Source organism: Boleophthalmus pectinirostris, unplaced genomic scaffold (genome assembly GCF_026225935.1).
Source record: "Boleophthalmus pectinirostris isolate CB_2022bp ecotype Guang Dong unplaced genomic scaffold, ASM2622593v1 HiC_scaffold_22, whole genome shotgun sequence".
NCBI lineage: Eukaryota > Metazoa > Chordata > Actinopteri > Gobiiformes > Gobiidae > Boleophthalmus > Boleophthalmus pectinirostris.
In genome coordinates, this window is record NW_026571190.1 from 26,171,914 (window position 1) to 26,192,214 (window position 20,301).

At 39.9% G+C, this 20,301-nt stretch overlaps 1 protein-coding gene across 3 annotated transcripts in view; it reads left to right on the forward strand.

Moving 5' to 3' along the window:
• Positions 1-20,301, forward strand: part of LOC110172672 (nuclear factor 1 X-type) — a 66,323-nt gene that overhangs the window by 4,628 nt on the left and 41,394 nt on the right. For 2 of the 3 annotated variants that reach the window (XM_055158614.1, XM_055158615.1), the window contains exon 2: positions 1,934-2,017. In XM_055158614.1, coding sequence (XP_055014589.1) covers positions 1,934-2,017 — 84 coding nt within the window. Of the gene's footprint in view, positions 1-1,933; positions 2,018-4,905; positions 5,094-20,301 lie in introns of those variants that run through there. The other variant, XM_055158616.1, reaches the window with a different exon arrangement.

Sequence of the window (20,301 nt, forward strand, 5' to 3'; positions counted from 1 at the left end):
GGGTGAATGTTTTTGTAAAAATCTTAAATATAATGAGCTTAACTGTGTTTTATTAACCTGTCATAGACATATTAAACCTTATCTCCTCACCCGGTTCCTGTTTGTATTTCTGTGGAGTGTGTAAAATCTGTCTCAATTAACACATTTGCATTGGGAGAGAGGACGGACTCCAAATAGGTCACTGACTCAATCGCCCGCCTTCGAATCTTCCCTCTAAAATGTTAATTAAGGAGAGCTTTGAGATTTTGTAGCTCAGGGCTGGCCATATGGGCTGGGCATATGCTGTACATATATATAGTTGGATATATAATTCATAGAGTGCTGCAGGAGAGAGGGTTTGGGGCCATGCGTTTTTTGGGGTGCACTACAAAGACAGGCAGTGTGTAGTGTCTCCCAGGAGCTTAGCATGTTCATTAGCTACATGTTATTCACTGTTGCACAATGGGATAGAAGTTCATCAGCACCTGTTTATCTGGCTCACAACATGAAGAGGCAATTTAAATTGCTTTTTGTTAAGGCCAATAATAATTCAGGTAATTCTAATGGATAGATTTATAATTAAAAAGCTTCCCTAATTGCGATTTGTTTATACTTTAAGTAAGATAATGGGCATTTTCCCTTTTATAATTCAATTTTAATGAGTCCCATTTCCATCTATCCACCTTCAGCAGAACAAGGCAACACAAGCCAATAGAAAGCACTCAGATTTTTGGGTCTCTCTCAAGCCAATCAGAAATGACCCTCTAGTTCACCTGACTCTGTTTCTGGCCAGTTTCAGCCAATCAGAGAGCATCCAGCACACCTGATGTAGTGAATTCATTAGTAGACTGTGGCTTTAATGCAGGGGCCCACACAGGGGCCCACACCGGGGCCATGGACCAGCTCCATATCCTGACCATCAGCCAATCAAATCCATCGTCCTGCTCTGACCCGCATGACCATATTAGTTTGTATAATACTCCCCTCTCTGCCTCTATGTCTTACTGTGTTTCAGCAGGCCTCTCACTCCGATTGGCTTCATTCTCTTGTTACGCTTTAACAATAGGTGCTGTGTTGCTCCATAAGAAGCTGGAGGTGTGCGCAATAAACAAGACAAAAAAGTACAATGTTTACGGTCTAATAAAGATGATTAGAAAGTGCACAATTGCGGAAAAAATGGGGGGTTGTGAGTGCAGATTATCTGTAATAAAACAGAAGAAAAGCAGAGAATGGGAGCGGGTTCGCTACATAGGCCTCTCCTTGCAAGGGATATGAATAGCCTTTGTTTTCACCACAACTCAGGGCTGTGTGGTCTGCCAACGTCTGGCTCTTATTATGGGGTTTGTGTCTGTAAGTGGCGTGCACGTGTGCTGCTGAGTGCATGGAGCACTGTATACATGCAGGTGATGATATTTTCAAGAGTTGACACTTCTGTAGAGCCTGAGTGTCTTTACATGTCCCCTCACTCCACACAAACTGTTCCCTTTCTGCTCCTGCTTTACTGAGCAGAGCGGCGCAGGCTCTGGGCTGGCATAGGCATGTGTGCACGCTTTTTATCCGGTAAAGTTGCAAAATGAAATAGGATTTCACAGAAGTGCACAGTGACTGTGGGATTTGGGCTCCCTTCAGCTAAGCAGAGGGGGATAGGGTGATCCAATCAACAGTAGAACTGCAAGGAGAGCCCATTTCACAGCTCCCGGGCCTGCCAGAACCCTGCCTGCCTGCAGACTTAGAATACAAATGACGTAGCTCATTGCTAACTTAGGCACAAACAGCAGGCTGGCTTAGATCAATGGGCACATTATCTCTCTGAAAAATAAAGGGTGTACTCTGACAGGTCAGTTTGAATGAAACATAATGTCAGATACATTTGTTTGTTTTTGTAATTGATTGTTGTATTGTTGTATTAATTTATTGTTTATAATCTGAATAATTTTTATTATTTCTTTTACAGGCTACTGACACCTATCTGGTCAATGACGATCCTGCCCGAGGCCCAGGGATGCCTGAGTGTTTCCTGGTGTCTGACACCTACAGGGTATAAACACACTCACACATACTCTCTTTGTTTCTATGTACACAGCTGTTTGTCCTGAACACAGCACAGATCATTTCTATCCACACATTAGAAGAGAGGATGTACCCATATCCACTCTTATAAAGCCAATTTCAAGTCACCGTTTACTGTCAGTACCCCCATGTTCCCATGTCCTTACGTGTACATGTAGGCCTGACTGGCATTTTTCCATTGCTTTTCGGGTGGTTTTCATGTCCAAATCTTAAATAGAAGAAAAAACGGGCATATTGCATATTTGTTTTTGCTCAGCTATGGTAGAAACAATGAGCAGCTTCTGTACAGTGTTTACCATATGCTGTAGCTGCCAGGTTTTTTCTGCTGTATGTATATATATGTATATATCCGGCATACATCTGAGTGGCGTGCTCTCTCCCAGTGCACACGCATAAACAGCTTACTTCAACAATATTGACTCTAAGGCACAGTAAATGGTACAGTTACGTGCTCTTTCCACTCACATGTTTTCTTCCTTTTGAACGGCAGCTCAGCCACCTGTCTCACACATTTAGCACGCTGATGCTAGTATCAGTATGCCACATCATATTCAATATTTAATAGTTTAGCCACAGGCAATGGTAAACAGCAAATGTATGGTCAGTGCTGTGTGTCAGTGGGAGACCGTAACACGCTCACATTAGACACGCCATATGCTTTTCCTATGTGCTTTTTAATAGGAAACATCATCTTAACCACACAAGGCTGTTGATGTCCAATAGGTTACATGGGTGATGGTCACAGGGACCATTTCATTCAAACAGAATAGAGTGTGGTGAGAAAAGCAAGAATTTTGAAGCCTCTGTTTTATGTTTGCTTGTGATAGCTATAAATGACAAGATTACAAACACAGAAATGGACAAACAAAATGAGAATATTGTTTAGGGGATGATTCTAATCTAAAACACCATTAGCAGCCACTGAGAAGAACAGAAAAAGAGAGGGAAAAGTCGAGAGCACACAAAGACTTAGGGGTTTGGGTCGGTGCCGTGGAGGGTGTGGTTTGGAAACAGGAGAAAGCAGCGAAAATGCACAGACTTCACCTCAATGTTTTTGTCTTTTGTGGAAGGGGTATCCTTCATGCTTGTCTTTTGACATTTTCAGGAAAGTTCAGTAATGAGACCAAATGAGTAACTGCTCAGATCACTGGCCTAAATGATGCTTACTTTAACTAAGAAAGAACACATGATTTGTTTTAGAACTTACATTATTATAAGATCCAGTAAAAAGTGTTTATCCCTGACCTAAAGTTCCGGTAATCCAATCCTTTCAGTGCCACATTTTATTTAACTCCTACCATATTTACTCCTACTAAACAAATTTTACACCTGTCTGTAATTTTCTGATGAACTTTCCAACATTTCTTTCCTAAAACCCCAGTATTTCTTTGTTTCATCCTTTATGCCCTCTCGTGTGTGTGATGTGTAGTTCTACTGTACACGTGTACTTTTGTGGCTTCAGTGTCTAAGTATCTACACAGGCTGAGGTCTCGTAAAGCTGCACAACTCCACATCCCCCTGAAAAACTTGGCACTGGAGCCCCGGGTGACTTCAACCCCCGAAACCGCACCCTATAGTCCTTATAACACACTGCTTTTGTACAGCCATAATACACACAGATGACATATGCACATATGGGGCGGCATTCACACGGTCTCAGTAACACGCGCGCACCAGGCACAGGCTTATGGGTAATTGCCGGCACTCTGCCTGCATATATGAGTTTGATTAGGGCCGAGAAGCGGAGAGGATAAAGCCAAGCCTGATTAGAAACAGAGAGTATTGCTTCCATACAATAGCTCTCACAATGAAACTGCTATAGACTAGTCTATGTTCCGCTATTGTTTTGCCTGCTCCTATATACAAGCAGAGGAGAAATAATAGGGTTTAGAGCAGATAGGGTCATTTAGCTGCTGAGAGTTTGGGCAGTCCTCAAATTTAAAAATCATAATAATTTCTTTGTCTTCAAATATTTATTAAACCATATATGTGGATCATTATTTGACATTTGTTTCATTGTAAAATGTAATATTCATCTAAAACAGCAGTGTAACAAAGACTGATCTGCAGATCTTGAAGAGAAAAACGTGTCTTTTCAAAGTGACATTACAAGTAGACAAGTTTTATTTGCATGTTTATATTGCTGGAAATTTTGAATTGTTCAAAAAAAAAAAAAAAAAAAAAAAAGACAAGTAAATACAGAGAAGTGGGTGGAGACAGGGGGTAGATGAAAACAGACATTTTTAAGCACTCATGCTTCTAATGCAGGACAATGCAGGATTACTCAAACATGCGTGAGTCAATAAAAAAAATTAAATTTTAAGAAAACTATGACAAGGAAAAATTCTTACAGTTAAAACCTCAAAAGTTGTACATCATATGCCCCCTTTATAATGTGAAAGTAAATTGGTGATTAGAAAGATGTTTTCATATAGACTTGCATGTAGCATGTGAACGAGTGACCTGTCAACACTACACAACTGTTCCCATTGTCCAGTTATTATGTGCATTATTGTGTAGTTATTTTCTGCATTACAGCCTACTACACTCTACACGTCAGGTATGAAATACGCTTCACTCCACGAAGTGCCTAAAGGCTATATTGAGCCATTAGACCTTTCTAGTTGACATGAGTCTAAACCGACCTCAAAAGCTCCCCAGCACCGCCGCAGTGGGAATGCCGTGACACTTTTCAGGCCAAACTTGAACTCGTAAAGCGAAGGATGACTTCTGCTACAGTGATATTATAGATACGCGTTGGCGTGGTTTGAAATCAGAACTGGGTGGGAGCGTGAATGCCAGAGCCAGAGAGAAAGAAGACGGGAGGGAGGGAGGGAGGGAGAGAGAGCGGCAGAAACTTTCTCTAAAGTTCGACTCGAGCGGAGCTTTCACTGTGGAGTGAGTGAGGCGGGGTTTCAGCCCGGACTAAGCCACAGCAGCTTTGCAATGCGGCACCGTAGCGATCCTCCATCCAACTTTATTATCTTCTACTCCAAATCTCATCCCTAGACCTGACCATGTACTCTCCTTACTGCTTGACACAGGTACGGACCGCTGCACTTTCGTCCGCTGCTTTTGTTGCATGCGCGTGTTTTCCGGTTTGTCCGTGCGCGCTTTACTTTAGCCTATTTGTGTCGTGTACGCAGTGACGCTGCTTGTCATTTATTTCAAACTATTGTCTCTCCAGCTCTGCGCTCTCTCCCTATGTGACCTCGCACTGTTTTGGAGCTCTCTCTCCTTTTCTCAAAAACAGCCGTGAGCCGCCCAACAAGTTCTTGTGCGTCTCATTGCGCATGGTTTAGGAAGAAAATGGCGCTTCTCCCAAATCTATTTGATATAAAACGGAGGTTGGATTGAAGCATACGTGAAAGCAGTCAGCTGCAAGTTTAGAGGTTATTTATTTACGGTCTTTTAACCGAGACTGTAAGTTCTGCGTCCAGAGCCAGGCACCGATCGAGCTGTGACAAGGCGGGCAGCGGGACACTTCATGTTAGATCAGAAAGGACGCGTGAGAGCAGCGGTCTGCCGGTCTTCAGCCTTGTCCGCACTGACCGACTGGGGGCCTTTAAGGACAGTGGACACATTCAGCTGCTGTCCACCATGTTTTCATATATTTCACCGCAGCGCCCAACTTTCAAAATAACATTTGGACGACGGTTAAAAAGTGGGCGTGTGTTACAGTGAAGTCACCTCAAAAGACGTTTGACCTTTTTAAGAAAACAAACAATTTTAAGTTTTATTTAAGACAAATCAGACAAATCATAGCATGGGAGCGCGTAAAAGTGAATGAAACCTTAATAATAGCTCTATACACTATAAGATTATTTGCAATAAAAACTATGTTAGAATATGAAGGCTATTAAAATATGTTATAATATTTATATAAGACATTATAAAACTACCCCAAACTATAGGCCATTACGTCTGTGTTTTCTACTGGGATATTTATAATTTTAACCAATACGCCAAGCCTTTAGTGACATGCTTTTCTTTTTTACAGATGACAGCAGACTTGGGGCCTCGCTTACTAACTATTACACACGCACGTCTCATTGGCACGCGTTGGTCTGTTTACACAGTCCGACTTTAACCTGTTCTAGGGGTATTATTATATCAATCAACACTATATAATATAATACTTATTTTGCCATTAAAAATCTTGATTAATAGCCTACATTTTGAGAAACTGTAATAGGCCTATAACAAATATATAGTGCATAGCCTATATTTTCTCTTTAATTCATAAATTAAAAATATTTATTTATGCATTAGTTTATTTTATAACCTGTGTTTCCTTTTTCTATACCTAAATGAATGAAAACTTTTGAAAGCTCCCCACTGGAAAGGTCAAGTTCCACATGACCTTTCAGGCCTAAATGATACAAATGCGCCGTTTTTCTGCTTTATTTACGTAGAAAAACCTGCAGAATAATAAGACTGAGCTCTGTTCTTCGGTCTGATGCCCAGTGTATAGTCCGGGCAGAGGCACAGTGAACAGAAGAGAGCTCCGCGCGCCGAGACTCCGCGTCAGGCCGCACTGCTGGTCTCTTGGAAGCAGAGGTGCGCAGTGCCGTATGGGCCAAACATAAAACTATAATTTGTTTATTTTACAGCCTAAGTATTTGGGCTATAATATACAATAAGACCGTTCTTTGGACAAGCACACGCTATTTTCTGTTTGATTTTGTAAACTAAAAGCTTCAGCTACATTTTAAAATCTGTTAAAGCGTCAAAAGGACTTTTTGCAACAGCTTACAGTCTTCTGTTAGAACAAAGATTTGCAGTGATTACTAGTCCAACTTCTGATTTAATTTTTATCACATGGACGAAAATAAAATAACTTGAACTTGTCCTTTCTCAAATAGATTTTATTTTGCTTGTGTCTTTAGACTGTTCGGGCTACGCTACACATATTGTTTTTATCAATGGTTTGAGCTGCTCAGCCTGTGCGTCGCTGCAATGATCAATGATGTATTTGATTTGGTCCCGTAGAAAAACGTCCATCACCCCTACTGCATATTTAGAGCAGACAATGTTCCAAGCCCAGTGCTATGAGGCAGAGGTCCGCATCGAGTTTCCTCTTTCTTTCCATTAATTAAAATTAATTGGCAGCAGATCCTCTAGCACGAGCCTTCATGAGCGCGTGCTGCCCATGTGTGTGGTGGCTACATATTGATCTTCTTCAGTTGTGCTGCTTTAAAGCTGCGGCTCTCTTTTTGCGCATGAATTTACTAATTTACGCATGCTTACACATTGCCAGCTATATAACACCTATATTTGTAATATTTATTAACCTATAATAGGCGATGTCAACTTGACGTTTAACCCCTTCCTTTTGATTTCATCGCCTCTCTCAGTGTTACTTTGCGCCACAAGGGTAATTATTCTGCATACATATTGATTGTGAACTGTGATATTTTATTTTAAATGGAACACTTAGCCTGTGTAAGTTTTAAATTGTGTCAAAAAGCTTTGTTGGAAAGGCCTGATAGGTGACGCACCTGCGCGCCCAGCCGGACTCAGCCTATAGACTTGCCAAACACCTGAAGCTTTGATGTGACACACAGCGCGTTTCTAGCGTCTGTATTTGTGCATTTGCATAAAGTTTTAATGCAGTTTGAAGGTCATGGAGGCGTCGTTAATTAAAACTTTTATGTGCTGCGTTTTGAAATCAATTACTCTAGTTAAGCCTTCCAGCTTATCCAAATGAGATGTGGGCTGTTAATATAGGCTGCACGTCTTACTGAGCTCTGCCAACTTTTGAAGCTTTTCTGAAAACTCTGAGATGTTAGACAATCTGCTGCAGATTGTTTAACTATTTGAGTTCAGTTCACACAAAACGTTCTTATTTGCGGTATAAGTGCACAAAGTCCAACAATTTGTGGTTCTAATGTCTTTTAGATTTGGACATCAAGTGCTTTCTTGAAATGCACCCAGCCTGGAATTCTGGCAAGACACGCAAAGAATATAATGAAAGCTATATGCAGTATACTTCTGCCATATAACCATGGCAACAAGGAAATAAATATGAGATTTTGTAGTATCTTTGGTAAAGATAAAGGGTTCAGCTCAACAAAGCGTCTGTGAATCAGTGCATATGGGGAAGAAAGAGAAGTCTGGATGGCAATATGTGAGAAACTCACACATTCTATTTTAGCCTGTTATCTAAATTTACTTAAATTGTGTTTCTGATTCCAGTTTTTCATAAGGAGCAGCTTATTATTATTAATCTCTGAGGAGGATTTCTACTGAGCTCTGGTGTCATGAGGGCGAGACCGACTGCAGAGTCAGTCCTGTTATAGGCTGAAGTCATCTAGTTTTGCATCACTGCATCCTCAATGCTAATCACTCTTTTGGCTGGTAAAGAGTGTACCAGGAGAGAGTATAGGGCTGTAGTGGTCAGTGGGTAAAAGCACTGTGCCAACTGTGCCAGTGCGTGAGGCAGGCCTGGCCCAGAGGTACATTGTGTTCTTTTGACTTATTCATCTTTTGTGCTGGAGGCAGACCAGGTCCCCCTTTCTCGGCTTGGCCCAAACTGAGAGTGTTAAACAGTCAGAATCATTTTTAATTACATTTCGCTGATTTGTCCTGGGAGTTGACCGATCAGGTTTGTTAGTGCGCAACAAAACTTAATTGAATTTAATTCATTTGAACATAGAAAAATCACATGTTATGCTCACTGAATAATGCAAGCTCTCTGGAATTAAATATTGTTTAAATATTTTTTATGACAGTATTTAAAAGATTTGTCAAGGAAGAATGTTCTTGAGTTTGTTTTATCCTTTGGGGTCTTCAGATAGATCATGCTTGCTGTTGATTTGTGCAAATGTTGATTTCCGTGTGAATCCAGCACTGTGGTCCTCTGCTCATCCCTTATCTGTGCAGTCTTTCTGGCCACCCATGCAAAATGGATTTAACACGCTTAACTAAGGCAATTGGCACAACAGGGTAATAGGTGGTGGTCCCCTGGATGGATAGCGGTGTGTGTGCCTGTTTGCCTGGCCTCTGCCTCGAGTGTGGATTAGGTTTAGGCTGGTCTCTGGCCAGTGGAGGCAGTGGCCCTTATAGCTCTGTGGTGTTGCTCTGTGATATAGTTGTGTTAACCTCTCCATACGGCACACACATGGACTGGAAACACACAGGCGCATGCTCACTGAAATCAGACTCAACACTGCACCATGTTATATTCAAATAGTCAACTGGCATGTGTCTTTGAATAATCACAGTTAAAATCACCCCATACCTCCATCTGAGCCCTCGCTTCTGTTACAAAAAAACAAAAACACATCTATTTCTGCCCTATCATTCATTATCTTTTGGCTGGGGTTAAAGTTGAGGTGAAAAATCTCTGTATGTGATAATTGAATTTTTTCTCTGTGTTGAGACTGTTAATTAAAATTTCCCCAAATTTGATCATCAAATGTGCAACAACATGCGGTTTACAGTGATTGAAAGTGTCTTGAGTTGAGTTGTGAGGAGTGTGTGTGTGAGAAGATCCCAGCAGCTGCACCTTCCTGGCCTTGTCTTCCTCCCCTCTCCACCTCCTCAATTAGCTCCTTCAGGACCAGTAACGGCCAGTGAGAGGGGCGCATTGTACAGGGATGAGCCTCGCTAGTTGTTGTTGTTTTTCTTTGCAGCTCCCATGCATCCTCGTCCATCCCCCTCCGCTGTCTTCCATTGGTGTGTTTTCACTCTTTTTGATTTTCTCAGAGGCTTTTTTGTGTGGATAACCTTGTTGAATGGGACAATGCAGTCTAGCGTGAAATTAAAGCTCTTAGTTAGTTTGGAGTTGCTCAAAAGAGGATTTTACACATGCATGCATTCATACACCCTCCCATACGCTATAGATATAGCTAATTAGAGGAAGTACACCCTATGTCGAGCATCAAGGGCCCAATTAAAAGAAGAAGGGGGACCTCAGTGCGCAAGATCCAGCTAAGGGATAGTGTGATTGTAGTGTGCGAACAGTGGCAGGCCCTAGAATATAGAACACACTGATAGGTGGAGAGTAAAAAAAGAAAACAATCGGACAGTGGAGCTCTTCATTAACAAAAGACTGGAGGTGCTTATTTTTGTATTTATGTATTTGAAAAAGCTGAGTTAGCTGATTTGAACAAATTTCCATCGTCAATCCCTTTGCCAGATGTGAAAAGGGAAGCCTAAATAAATGGTGACTAGTTAGAATGACTTTTCATGTAGATTCCAGCCAAATGTCTTCACTTTAAGAGTAGACTCATAGTAGCTTTACTACAGTCTCATTCACATAAGCTTCTAAAACAGAATCGTTGCTCAACGGTAACACGAATGCACAAATAAAGGGGATTTAATGTAATTCTAATATCAGTACAAATGGAGCTCAAGAGTGACCGCTCGCTACGGTTCCAGAAGTAAGTTTTCCATAAATTTTTCCCACAGACTTTTCGAAAAATTCTAATATGAAAAGTTCAAAACAATACCGAGGCTAAGCAGCTATGTGGTAACTAACATCCATAACGCAGCTGTTTTCAGTCCAAAAAGCACATTTAAAACACAAGACTGGGCGAAATGTTTTAATAATGACGTGGTTTATAAAGTTTCAGAAACATATTTTAAATCAATCACAACTCAAAACTCACCTGTACAGACAGTCTACCCCATAACCACTCACACCATCGTCTAGTTTTGTATTTTATTTTGCTTTTAATCACCTGTTTTATGTTTTTAACTCCTGAACAGTGTCCTTGGGTGGTGAGCTTATAAATAAAATGCATTATTATTGTTATTATTATGAAGTTATAGGTCTAGGTCATTAGTTAACACCCCGAGCAGACTTTTGAACATTTTTAATATACATTTTTTAGAAAGTCTATAAGAAAAATTTATGAGAAATGTAGATCCGGAGCCGGGCGGTTGGCAGTCAAGTCCCTGCTGAACTCCATTGTTTTCCTTATATAATGTATAGATGATTTACTGTTACGAATATAAATTTCTTAAAGGAAGCCATTTACTTCAATAATTATAAATCCATACACCCTAAAAAAACGATATGATTGAAACAAAAATAGAAAATACATTGTACTTACAGAAGAGTTATAATAATAGCTTGCAGCCTCCACTGGCTATGTAAGGTCATTTATTTTAGTGCCAGTGACAGATACAGATGAGTGAATAGCATGAGCAGTTGACATTGCCTTAGGGACACATAGCGCGAATATCCAGCAGTCCTAACAAACATATCTGACAGTCTAATGCCAGCACAACTTCCTCATTGGAACTACCACTACTACGGGCCCATCCCAAATACTAGTGTCCAGTGTGAGAAGGACTGGAACAAAGTGTGCTGCGCTATGACCCCTCCCTCTCTCTCTCTCTCTGCCTCTCTCTCTCCCTCTCTCTGTTTTGGCAGCGGTCCATCGGTGGAAAAATCTAAGCCATTGCGTAATATACCATATCTTTACCTTGGTTGAACCCTGTACAAGATCCACAGCTGTGAGTGTACGCAAATAGAGGGTAGAGTGTGCAGCAGCAGCAGCAGTAGACAGACAGAAGCAGAGACTGGCTTCTTTGTGGCCAGTTCGCAGAGTGTCTTTCATATAAACAGTGCCACAGTGCTTTGATGGAGGGCTGTTCAAGATATATTTTTCTAGCTGACAGATCTCAGAGTCGTGCCAAGGAGTACGGAGATTGCAACCATTGAGTAGGATCTGTTTTTGTGCTAAAATAAAAGTAGCGTAATGTTTTTAAACCCATGATAAACTTTTTCATGAATGTTTGTGAGACTTGTTTTGGCGTGAAGGCCTGGCTCGCACTGTCCCCTCCAGCAGCACAGTGTTTGAACTCCAGAGGGAAGAGTGTAATGTTTTTATTGGATGCTTTTATTACAGCGTAGTTACTGACTTTCCAACTTCTCTGGCAACGTCGGTTTTGGTTCTGTTTATTTTTATTATTTCTTATACATACAATGACAACCAAATAACATTGTTAAACTTGTTCTTTTTGACTTAAAAGTTTATAAAAGGTTTTAGTGATTCAGTGAGTGATTGTTGGGATGACTGTTTGGTCTGTCACGATCATTACTATAAAAGCTAGAACAATATAGTCAGTATTTATCTTATATACATTTTCTTTGCAGTACTGGGATATTTGTGGTTATATAGTAAGATCTGCGCCATAGAAGTTTGAATTAATAACTTGGGATGGAAACCAGGTAGAAAAATGTTTCATTCAGCTCATGATTTTTACCGATATTGTACATTTAGAATAGTTTTTTGGTTTAAATCTTTTCTTGGGTTACTGTGGCATAAAGTAGTTTCAATATCATTGTTTATCTTCTATATTTACTTCAGCAACACATCGTGCTTCAAAATTTGTTATCCTGACAGGAATAGTGACTCTTTATCTTATTTACATGCTAATTCAAACCATAAATTGTTGTAGGATCTTTAGTTGTAATAGTTGTTTTTAAGTGCAGTATTAAAATATGTAATTTTTCTTTAACATGTTACTATGTTGAGTACACCTGAGTGATAATAAATAATAAGTATAGACTAAGAATAGAACAAGAATAAGTGTAAACAGTGTTTCTCGGCACATGGGTCAAAAATAGTTAGATACTTTACTGATCCCGAAGGAAATTTTAAGTTCGGCAGCAGCTATGTAGAAACAAACATAGCAACAGAAAAGAAAAGAAAAGATAAAGATAGAAAAGATATTTAAAGTCAGCAGTGCATTCTGTAGACGAGGGATTACTTGATGGATCAGTGTAAATCAAAAGTTCAGAACAACACACAGTAATTGGCCCTTTTCGTTCAAGTGCAATTGGCTCAACTGGTGATAAGTTTGTGTTTATTGACTCTGCGGTCGCTCGCGCACATAAGCAGCGGTGTACGGGTGGCACAGCTCCAGGCGTGGAGGGGAAAAACGTGTGTTTAAAGTACACACTGGCCTAATTATGCTGATTTAAGCATTCTTGTGGTCCTCCCTCTGGCTTGCGGTGAGTTAACTGGCTGTGGGACGAGTAGGAGAGATAAAGAAGCAGGCAGTAGACACGGGACACGAGTTTGAATGTAGAGATTACAACAAAAGCAAAGATACAGTGGAGGTTTCAGCAGCCTTCAACTGTGCAAATGAAAGTGTGGTGCACGGCTGTTTTTTCCTGACCCACTGAAGGGCTAAGGGTGCTCCATATTTATTTTTATGTTCACATGTTATGGATTGGTCCGGGAAAAGGACGCCCCATTCCCAGAAAGAGGAATTAATGCTGTTTGAATTTTCTCCCTGAACCTAAAGGGAAGAATTTCAAATGGAGTTGGGGAGGTTGTGAAAACCTAACCACTGTTAAATAAGCAAACTGGGCACGATTCAAAAGTCACTCTTGTTTGTGCTCCTCTGAACAGTGTGAACAGTGTGTGCACCTGTCCACTGGCCGTAAGTGCACATCTGTGTTAACGCAGGTTAAAGTATGGAGTTTAAGAGTTAATGGTTATTTAAACAGCATTTTATTCTGTATAAACACACAGAATAGTTTGCACAGGAACATGAAAAAACATATAAAAGAAAAGAAAAAATGCAGTCTTGACATTAGGGATGTCAAGATATTAAAAATGTAATGTATTATTCACAGTTACTGACACCACAGCCAAACACAAAATGTTTAATTTTCCAAAATTCGAATATAGTGGCTTTCAGAATGTGACCTGTAGCTTCATAAAGTAAAGTTGAGATTAAAAAGAACTTTTGGAGTCTATATGAAATTAAATTATCTAATTTATATTATAATTATGGATAAAATTATGACATGAATAATCAGAATCATTGATTGACTAAACAATCAATGCAATATTTCTTACTGTTGTGAGCTGCATCTTGCTAGTTTTATTCAACTACTGTACATTTTCTATTTGTATATCTATTTGTATATTAGTTGATTGATTACCTTATTTTAATGCATGCCCTTAATTAAATTTTCCTAGTTTATATTATTATTCTTTCTTTAATGTTGCACCATAATGCCGAAGTGAGTTTGTGAATTTTGTTCACTGACAATGACAATAAAACTCTATCTGATTCTGAAATCAATAATTCCTCTAGTCTAAACATGTTTCATTGCATTTTCCCCGTTATCTAAGAAGCTCTACTTAGTATAAACAGTATAATAGCTTCCACATAAAAGGCCTTAGTCTGTGCTTTGGCTGTGTGCGTCTCGAGGACGGTGCAGCTCTGTGAAGATGGATGATTTGTCTGTGTGTATTTAGGCCTGGTTTCATAGAGGTGAGACAACCTTCGCTGGAGACATGAGTTTATTCTCCATACCATACCAGACTGTACATCAAACAACACCACACTGCATATGTTTCTCATGAGAGCAGCCTCATCATCCAGACTCGATTTGTCCTGCTCACATTTTCAGATCTTGTTATCATATCTTTATCTCCATACAGGCTATTACTGTTACTGTTAGTGCTCCATTGTACCTGCCTCTTCTCTGCTCTGGTTTTTGCAGTCCCTCAGGAAGAGCTGAAGTCTTATCTAGGATATTTTGGATTTGGTGAGCTTAAAAGCCACTTTGCTAACTCCCTGTCTGCCTCTCACGAGAACAGAGCAGGTTATCAGAACCACTCAAATGCCTTGTTTTACTGAAGGGCTGTTCTCCCCATTATCTCTAATTTTCCTCTTCTCCATCATTTTCTGTTCATATTTCATGTTTGATGAAGGTAGAGTTTCTTTGATAAATTGTTTAGTTCTTATACTGCTATTTAACCATGAAGTTCCATTGAGATTCTGATTCTTTTACAAGGGAGATCCGGCCAAGACACAATCACACAATACACATAGACACAAAAGGTAAATTGTAAAAACAGTTGTACTCACTACACTTTTTATTTATTTATTTATTTTTATTTTCCAAGAACCTACATCATAGAGCACAATAGTTTCAAATTTAAGATCTTTTGATAAATTGTTTACACTGAAATGTCCCCACAGTGGAAATCTCTTTCAACAGCATCATTTTATAGGAGTTATTCCATTTTATTTAGTCATAAAATGATTTATTGTTCTAAAATGCTGTTGTCACTTCATTTCCACATAATGTACGATGCTGAAAACATGTGTGAATATTTTTAAATATTTGTGTGTGCTGCAGTCACAGTTTGGACGCCACATTCTGAAGTAACACATTACAGTGAATACTGATGCCAGTTGTGATAAGCAAAATACACAAAGAGGAGCTTGAGGAAATTGATGAGCTGAATGCAGACAGGTCAGACAGGATATGATGGGGCAGGGCACAGCTGCTCTGTATGTGTGTGTCTTGTGTGTCTGTGTGTGTGAGAGAGAGAAACAAAATGAGAAATTTTGAGTTTAGTTTTAGTCCTTTTGGAACAGCTCCATGTTGTGGTCTCTCTGAGGCTATGGGGCAGTTTCAGGGGTCAGACCTGGCCCTGAGTGTACATCTGGACAGCCGTTTAACACATAGTGTGTGTATATGTGTGTGTTGTGTGTCTGTGCGTTGTGTGCGTATGAGATTTTCTCTCTGTCCTGACAGCCAAGAACCTTCTCAGTCTCTGACGTGGCAGCGCTGGCTGTTTGCAGTCCAGCTCTGCTCCTTCTTCCTCACTCTGTGTGATACTATCTTTTCATAGAGTCGCATTTTCATAAATGGGATTGATTGGTATTTTATACTGAACTAGCTTTGCACCTATTTTAGTAACTTTATACCTCTAGAAAGTAGTGAAAGAATTTATTTGGCACAAACCACCTTTGACGTCTAGCAGGTGGAGCACAGTTCATACACACAAACTCACAAACTTACAAACACATACTTGCACACAAACACACACACATGCACACACACTATAAGCACATACAACACCATTATTCAGTGCAAAATGTACAAATTATAAAACTTACATTTTTCTATAGCAGTGACCTATTACTTTGTTTCATTGTCATTTATGCTGTATTATTTCGCTACATTGTCACTTTATTCTTTTTTGATGTATCTTTTTCTAAATAGTATTGTGCAGCATGCATATTCTCCCATCACTTTGGTCATGCCTCTTTTTATTACGCAGGTTTGGTGAGTTTTATGAACCTGCGCAGAGCTGTACTTATGGCGGTGTGCTGAGGTGCTGTGGAGCTCCTGAGGTCAGCACAGGGAGGTGTTACAGCTCAACACGCTCACACTCTTTCCACAGCTCTGCTTTGAAACCCCACCAAAGAAAGAAGAATATAATAGGACTAAAGTTTCAGAATGATTTATCTATTGTGTGCTGGGCTGTGGGGGCTTTTTGTTCTCGCCTCACTTGGGCTTCTTCCGTCCTGGCATGGCACTGGCCCTGCAGGGAATGCCACTCAAAATGGGCAGAGCGACCTAGCCCCGTGATGCCAGCTCAGTGATAAGTTTCGGGGGAGGCGTTGTGTGTAGCAGAGATTAAGACCCAGTGCTCAGGAAGCCATTTGGACGAGACACCTTTTAACCCTGAGGGATCAGAGTGGCAGTGGGAGCAGACACCCTCGCCTGACCTCTCACATGAGCAGCGCTGTGGAGACAAAGCCGTGTGCACAGGCACAAGCCCAGCTCCATTAACCCTCGCTGTGCCACACACTCACAGGCCAGGCTCTGCTTCTCTACAACCAATACACTTGACTTCCTCAGGAATAGCCCTCACTCGGGTGGAAACTACACACGCTTTATAGATGCACAGGATCCCAAAATGTCTCTTTGAATTTTTTTTACAAGATATAGTGCCAGTGAATTATTAATTCAAAATTACAATAGTGTATGATTTCGCAAAGTTTCCAAGTATATTTTTATATATTTTTTAATATAATTATTGTTAGTATATTGTAAAATATATTTAATGTTTTTAAAATAACAAACAAGAGAGATGATATTTTGCTGCTGTCTGAGTGAAGTTGGCAGTTCGCTTTCTCCAAATTACACACTTTGGGTGTCTTGAAAGATGCTATGAATCTAATGCATGTTTATGATAACTCAAGGTTTCATGACAGTGCAAGATAATAAGATAATGTTTATATTGAATTATACCAGAGGACATTAGGACTGAGCCGTGCTGTTGTGACAAATTTGAAAAGTTGTGCCACAGTCTGAAAGTGCGCTCAAGAGAAACAGAAGAGAACATTAGTCCTGGTGGTGTTAGTGGTGGGGAAAGTGAGTTTGGCTGGAGCCGGAGCATTTGCATAAAGGGTGAGGGCACACTGCCCGACTTTGGGGAGAGGTTGGCACCTCGCCTTGCTATTGCAGACTGGCAGAATGAGGAGCGGCCGAAATAAAAGAACCAGGGGAGAGAGAGGGAAAGTCTCAATAGTGCACCTCTTGTGTGAGAGACCAGGCCTTGGCTGCACTAACGGGGCATGAGGGGTGAGCATATCTGTGTTCATTATCTGCTCCATTCTGCTGGGTTTGTGGAGCAGGAGGTTCACAGCCCTCTCTTTGCTGTAGACCGCCGCTCTGCTGTGGAGGCACTGGAGGTGAGTCCAGGACATGAGGACTTTCACTAAAATCACGTCTCATACTCTCCCCTCCACACACACCAGTGCATGCACACACACAAGCACACACACACGAGCAGAGAGACTGGGACAGACCCACTGTCACAGGGTCTGACCGGGCAGGCCGTATACACATGTGTGAGGCATCACTAAAACATCATAATGTAAACACCAGTACAGTGCACTCAGCATGTATTAAATTAACTTATGTCTTCGTGAAACTGTACACCACTGCAACAGATTCAGGCCATATGCTGAAGCGTATTTTCTTAATTCTTTAAAATGTATCCTATAATTCAGTTTGAAAACTTTAATTCTGATCAGCTTTATTTATACTGAGACTGGATAAAGCTTTAACCAAACCTCTGCCTTATCAAGATGAATCAGTTTTGTATAATGTAAACAAATGTATAATATTTCAGGCCTCTCTGTTCCCACCAAGTTTAGTGGATAAAGATCATACATAAAGAACAGATTTGTCCAATTGCATTGTATTTTTAGAATAAAGTTCATTATTGATCGTTGCCTTTACAGTACAAACACATTTCATTTTCATATGAGGGTGTCATAGACGGCATTTGTGGCTCTGGAGGTGTTTAGAGCTTTCACTGTCTCTGCTGCCTCATGCCACAAATGACTTCCAGACTTTCGCACATAGTAATGCTTCACTGTGTAAACAGCCATAATTACAAACGATGCACAGACGCATGCTCCGCATCAATCTGTGTGGATGGGAGAGATTCTCTGTCACTTTCAATGAGCAATGAATGAACCAATGATTTTATGTGGACTAATGTGGTCAGTACTGTGTGTGTGTTTGAATAATTGAATGAAAAATGAAAAGGCACTTATGTTTTATGAGTCTCAAACAATGTAGCGGTTTACGACTGTGTCTTTGTGTGTGTCACATTACAGAGGATACTCACCAGCTCCTCTTTGTTTTTGTTTTTTTTACAGCTAATGTTTAATACTAGCACATTATTTTCTGTAGGCAATTCTTTATAAAACTAAGTCGGATAAGACTTGAAAAGAAAATTGCGCAGCATCATAACCAGTTTATAAGCATTAAAACACAGTCTGCTGGATGATATGTTTAGGCTATGCATTTTTTATTCAATTCTTTTATGAATATAGGTTAGTGACCTACAAAATCTGATCATTTCATTTGAATAGAGTAAAAAAATCCCTTTGTTGAGATAAACACAGTTTTTGGTTTTTTTTTCGTATTGTAGTGTTAAAAAATAAAATTCAATATTCAGTGTTTTATCGCTGTTAAAATCAAAAGGCCTTGTTACTGAATATTAAACTAAGGCTAACCATTGGTTTTACCTAAAGCCAGTTTGGCCAACAATTTCATTAAATGTGTGGCATTATAATTCTAAAATTAATAAACATGATAGCAGTTCTGAAAAGTAATCTTACAGTACATATATATATATATTTTTTTTTTTTAAAAATAGAAAAAAAAAAAAAAAAAAGAATAAACGTAAGAGGCCTATTGATCTTCGTCTCGGCCACGTGCAGAGCGGGATTATCCCGCTCTGCACACAGTAACCTTATGCAAGCCAACTTGCAAAGCAGGTTGTGGTGAGCCTGCGTACGCTTTGTTGCTGTTAGGCTTTTTAACCCATATTAAGCCTATTGGTTTATTGGGATTCGGCTATTTAAAATATTATGACAATTGAAGCTATGGCAATAAGCCAATTAAAATTAATCAAGTAGTGACATGTTAGCCAACACACTCTGCTCTCGTGAAGGGGTTTTATGAATGATTTATTTATTATTTTTCATTTTTATATTATTTTTTATGACCGAGGATTTTTTGTTTTTGTTTTTAACTTTGACCCTTGAGGCCGCAGTAGGTTTCTCCACACCTCCGCAAGCCTCTGCGCATATTACGTGTTGCGTTCTTGCGCTTGTGAAATGTTCCGCAGGTTTGTTTTTTTGTTTGTTTGTTTGTTTGTTTTTTTGTTTTTCCCCTTCTCAAACGATGTAAAAGTAATTGCGTCGCGTATAGCGATTAATACTAAAAGGACAGAAAATGACTCGTCGTCACGCTGAGTTCACCGCGGAGGAGGCGCATTAAGGTTGACAGCTTTCCAGCTCTTTGACGAGACCACGTGCTTTTAGCCTGTGACGTGCATAATATTTCCAAAATAGTTTACATTTACATTATATTTGATAAATTCTTGTGGAAACGCAAATGTGCTTCCCGTAGCGTGGTCTGTGGGGACCTTCTGGGCAGTTCACTGTGACTCATTAACGCACCAGAACGTACCGTGAAGGCCTTTCTTTCTCAGTAGAGATTTACTGTGTATTTTTTTAGAGAACGAACAGAACTTGAAAATATGATAGCTTAATGCTTGATCTGTATGGAGAATTTGATTGACAGGGCTGGTGAAAGTGCAGGCCTAATCACTCACTGTGAAAAATGACCAGCTTGATTGTCTTGTCATAGACATGCTGCAAAATAACAGCTTGGCCTGATCTGTGTTGAACCGTGGCTTGGAGGTTTTTGCCCATTCTGGTGAACAAAGGTCAGTGAATGTGATGTGACATGAAGAGATAAGATGAGTTCGGGCTTAAGAGGCCAGCGGGTAAAGCTGCAAGTGCAAGCTACTAGAGATATTTGCAAAAAATACTATCGCAGTTTTATTATTAGGTTATCAAAGTGAGTTCTCACTAATTGTAAGATTTTAACAGACCCAACTGAGTTAACTATAATAAAGGGTAACATAATTTTGTTTTTGTGATAAT